The sequence below is a fragment of the Bombina bombina genome, chromosome 11 (genome assembly GCF_027579735.1).
Source record: "Bombina bombina isolate aBomBom1 chromosome 11, aBomBom1.pri, whole genome shotgun sequence".
In the NCBI taxonomy this organism is placed as follows: domain Eukaryota; kingdom Metazoa; phylum Chordata; class Amphibia; order Anura; family Bombinatoridae; genus Bombina; species Bombina bombina.
In genome coordinates, this window is record NC_069509.1 from 14,282,001 (window position 1) to 14,286,936 (window position 4,936).

Sequence of the window (4,936 nt, forward strand, 5' to 3'; positions counted from 1 at the left end):
ATGTATTAACGGTTAGCGCTTTCAATGGAAACCTGGTATAATTTATCGATTAACGGCTTCTATTACTTTCTATGGGACGCGAAAATCTTTTCGGCAGCCGAAGTCCGGCAGCCGATATTGAGGTATAACGCGCCATTGGAAACAGTCGTTAAACGCTATTGCTTTCGACAGCATATTTAACGGTTTGCGAGTGCACGCAAACTGAATTACGACTCAATGGAAGCGAGGCCTATATCGGGCAACACTCTGTTGCATGCATCTAGTTGCCATCCTAAGAGTACATTTAAAGGGATAGCGAAAGGTCAATATACATGACTAAGAAGGAATTGTTCAGATGACAATAGCTACCAAAAACAAGCTAATTTATTAACAGAGAGGTTAGAACAAAGAGGATATAGAAAACAATTAATAGAATCAGCTAAACTTTCAGTAATGAAAATGAATCGTAAAGACTTCCTAGAGAGAAAAGGGAGAAATACAGGAAAGAAAGACTCATCTAATGACTTATTATTTGTAACAACATACAGTAGTCAATACACACATGTTTGTAATATTATAAGAAAACATCTTCCAATACTGAGAGCAGATGATGGTTTATCCGACCTAAATGTAAAGGATTGTAGGTTTGGCTATAAGAAGAACATGAGCATAGGCAATATGGTATCACCTACTAAATGACCAAGTAAAGAACATTTACAACATTCATCATGGTTGACAACTAGAGACACGTACAAGTGCCACTTTATAAATTGTGTACCTGTGGAAAGATGGATACAGGGGTCAGCTTCATTTCTACATATACAGGGCAGGAATATCAAAAACGTATGTGTATGAACTGTAGGTCTACGTATGTGATTTATTTAATCACATGCAAGGACTGCCAGAAACAGTACGTAGGTCTTACGGTGAGGGAGGTTAGATCCAGGAAGGGAACACTTATCTTCCATAAAAATAGGGACTGCAAGTACCCCATTAGTACATTTCACCACAGTACATAATAAAAGCTCTAGCAGCTTTACCTGGACTGCTATAGAGAGGGTATTGCAACCTCCAAATGAGGGTGATAGAGAGAGAATTCTAGGTAGACTAGAAGTATTTTGGATTTTTAAACTCCAAACTAGAGTTTCAAATGGTTTTAATTAAGATTTTGACCTTATGAATTATTGGTAATAAAAGTTTTAACTACAATAATTTGGAATGTGCGGAGTAGCAAACTTAAACCCTATAGGAACGTCATATGTAATAGGGCAGGTCACTAGGAAGATCCAAATTTCTACCATGAAATAAATGTCACAAAATCATGGGTTCTCCGAATTTGAGATGTATTTAAGCAAGCAAAGTATATGAGTGAATGTATGTGTGCAAGCATTAGTTTCATATATACATTTTGAGCGTATGAACGTGGTCACACATGAGTGTGTATAAATGTATATATAAGTATATATTCTAGGATATAGTTTAACTCTTGCTAATGATGAGGAGAAAGCCCAATACTAATAAATAAAAGAAGGTGTAAGGAAAATAACCCCCTTTCAGTATGGAAAGGCTTAAAAACTAAAATGGAAAATTAAAATGGTAATTCTAAATTTTAATACCATATATTCTCAATCCTAGATTTGCAGTGTTTATATACATTCATAATGGTTTATATGCTGTTTTAACTTCCAAGAAAAAGGAATGTAAGGGTTAAGTTTCTGTAACAAACACATTTAGATCACAAGTGTTAATGAATTAATAATCAAGTTGTAACCAATCAGAAATGGCCTGTTGCTTTTAAATATGTACATTTTATTGAGACTAACTGCAGCTTATGAGGACAGCTTTGCAGCCGAAACATGTCAGTTGCTGTTTGCTGACCATTTCTCTTTTTTGTTCCATTGTTTGTGCCATCGTATGTAATTTTAATGACGTCAAGGTGTAAATAAAAATACATTTTTATTCTTATTTCGCAGCCGGTGCTCCTTATTACCATATTGCTCATTTGATGATCTTACCCACAGTGAGCACAGCTAGCTTTTGAGGTTTTACAAAGTTCAGAACACTTCAACCGGAATTGAGTTCCGGAACACGCAGCAGCTGTCTCGGCGAGCTGACGTCATCTGACGCATCGACTAGTGGAGACCAGACCGCACCCCCCCCCCCCCCGCATATGGCTGAGTAGGGTGTGGAGAGCTGACAGGAGGACGCCAAAAAGACACAGACAGGTGTCGGATCCGAGCGAGGATTCTTAGAGCGGAACCACGGTGGATATTCAGCCTCTACCTTGAGACCGGCTTAGATAGTGGGGTGACGGTAAGAACTGCTTGTCATTATAACACACAAGACTGTGGATATTGGAGGTGGGAAGCACTCCCACTGGCTCCCTGCTGCTTGTAAAACTTAGCGGACAGACATATTTATTGCCCTATGCTTTAGTCACTATTAACATTGCTGGCATTTAATTTAAAAAACACTCACAATTATATAAATTATTAATTGCAAGAGTTACTGAGGCCGAATTATCAAATGTCTGTCGGACCTGATCCGACAGTGTGGATCAGGTCCGACAGACAACGCTGAATGCGGAGAGCAATACGCTCTCTGTATTCACCATTGCACCAGCAGCTCACAAGAGCTGATGGTGCAATGCAGCCCCCTGCAGACTCGCGGCCAATGGGCTGCCAGCAGGGGGTGTCAATCAACCCAATTGTACTCGTTCGGGTTGAATTCCGGCGATTCCTGTCTTCCTGCTCAGAGCAGGTGGACAGGGTTATGGAGCAGCGGTCTTTGTGACCTCTGCGTCATACCTGCTGTTTCTGGCAAGTCTGCAGGCTCACCAGAAACATGGGGCGTAAAGCTCCATACAGATCTTGATAGATAGGCCCCAATGTATTAATGTCAATGATTAAGTAAAAAGAAAAATGTGCATTCAAACATATTTGGCATCAACATTCATTCAGCTGACATGGAGCCAGCTTTTTATAGTATTAATATTTGGGAAGAGTGCATGTTGTCTCAGTACATCCTAAGCACATTACACAATAAGTTATCACTTGCAGAATTCAGGAAAAAATGAAAACCTAAAATTGAAGACCCAAGTGTCTGATTTATATTAGTTATAATAGTTAACAAAACACATTACTTATAGAGCTTTAAACATATTTAATTGTAATACATTGATTGCCCGGGCAACAGAGAGAAGAAAATTCTAAAAACTGAGAGAAGCAATGAAAGGAAGACACTTTAGTCTCAAAATGCATTTGAGGGATAATTTCAGGGCAGAAAATAAATGGCAAAAACAAAAAAAGACTTTAATTATAGTTTTCCCTGTAATATAAGAGATTCAAATTGGTGAGTTTACCTTATGGTCCTATAATGTCAGCTAATGGGTTCTGTTTACATTAATACAACTCTCAGTCATGTTATTTGGGTTTATGGTACAAGAGCCCCTCTGGGATATTATAGGTCCATATTAAGGAGTTACAATATACATGCTGGGAGGATTCTTTCAATAAGGTACAAGCTTATGGGCTGGTATCTGGTCTTGACTTGTATGTGGTCTTACAGAAAATAAATTGAAATAACTTCTTACAATTCTGCATCAGTTTGTTGGTTCCCAAAACAAGAACAAGAGATTGCAGAGGGAAAGAGGCCAGCATCAATATCACCATTCCAAAGTACTCAATACTCAAGGATGCATGAATATCAATTGTGATATAAATCTCTGCTATATAGAAGCTGAGAAAGATGAAGAGAAGGGACAGCATTGTGTTTACTGCAGTTCTATGAACCTTCAGACTGTCACTGTCTCGCATGTTCTTCCTCATGTTGCCTGTGTGCTTTCTGAGAGTCCAAATGATGCAAACGGTGGTGCATATTGTAATGAGGAAAGGAAAGAAAATGTTTGGAGCCAGAGAAACTAATATGGCAGTATAGCTGAATGTGTTATCAGTTTGATTTATTAAGTTGTTGGGAGCGAGGAGAGATGTTTTATTTGCTTCCAGTTTACTGGAAAAACTCAAGATTCCAGGGATGGTGAAGAAGAGGGAAACCAGTTCTGCTGACAATATTAGCCAAGGCACTAAAACATCAATCTTCATTTTTAATCTGAGAATGGAGCCAGCTTTGAAATGAACAATCTTTACACAGTAGAATAAGCAGAGCAAAGCTGAGAGCCATGAGCTGGACATGACCGTGAAGACACTAATTCCATAGCAAACTTGACTAAATTCAATTGACTGGGTTGGTAGATGCAATAACTCTGTAGAAATCCTGAATGTGCTCACAAAAGGGTACAACACATTAGAAATGCTGAGTGCAAAAATGATCTGATCACAGGAGCTCAAAGTTACCCCTTTATACCAATGAAATAAATACACGCACACTATAAAGCTGCTAGTGACTATCCCAGCAATGACTTCACCTATACAAATAGTAAAAAACACAAAAGTATAAATTTCAGGGACTCTAAGACCTGATTCTTCCATGGCGTGAAGATTGTTTTGTATGCTGTAAGGAATTCTCACTACTCTTGATTTACTAGTGGAGAGACTAATAAGTCTTAAAGAGCCATTAGTGCCAGCAGATACATTGTTATCATCATCAGTGTTTACCTCCAGTCTAACGATTTGGTTAAATGCAAATTCAGAAGATATTCCATTACTGTTAAAGAACAATAACAGCACTACTGGAGAAACTATAGTGCAAGTCATATGTAATGTGCTGAAAATAAGTCCCATAGAATTGTTTTAACACATTAATTATAGCTAAACCCGAGCGTCCCATCCTACATCTCACTACTGGTTGTGTTTTTCATAGACTTGAACATAATAGAAGAATAAGACATTAATATTAGTTGATTGTTCAGCTTCTGTCTTCTTCACTCACCATCTGGGATATTATACGCTTTTTCGAGTTTTGGCAAATGAGTGAAATTTGAATTTGTTTGTAATAATGT

General features: G+C 38.1%; 1 protein-coding gene across 1 annotated transcript; it reads right to left on the reverse strand.

Annotated features, from left to right (window-relative positions):
- Nucleotides 1–3,503: 3,503 nt before the first annotated feature.
- On the reverse strand, nucleotides 3,504–4,691 carry LOC128642188 (taste receptor type 2 member 40-like). Its single transcript, XM_053694870.1, has one exon. The coding sequence runs from the start codon at nucleotides 4,689–4,691 to the stop codon at nucleotides 3,504–3,506; it is 1,188 nt and encodes a 395-aa protein (XP_053550845.1).
- Between the last annotated feature and the right edge of the window lie 245 nt (nucleotides 4,692–4,936).

Coding starts and splice junctions, on each gene's coding strand:
- LOC128642188 (XM_053694870.1), bottom strand. CDS start 4,691: ATGACTTGCACTATAGTTTCTCCAGTAGTGCTGTTATTGTTCTTTAAC.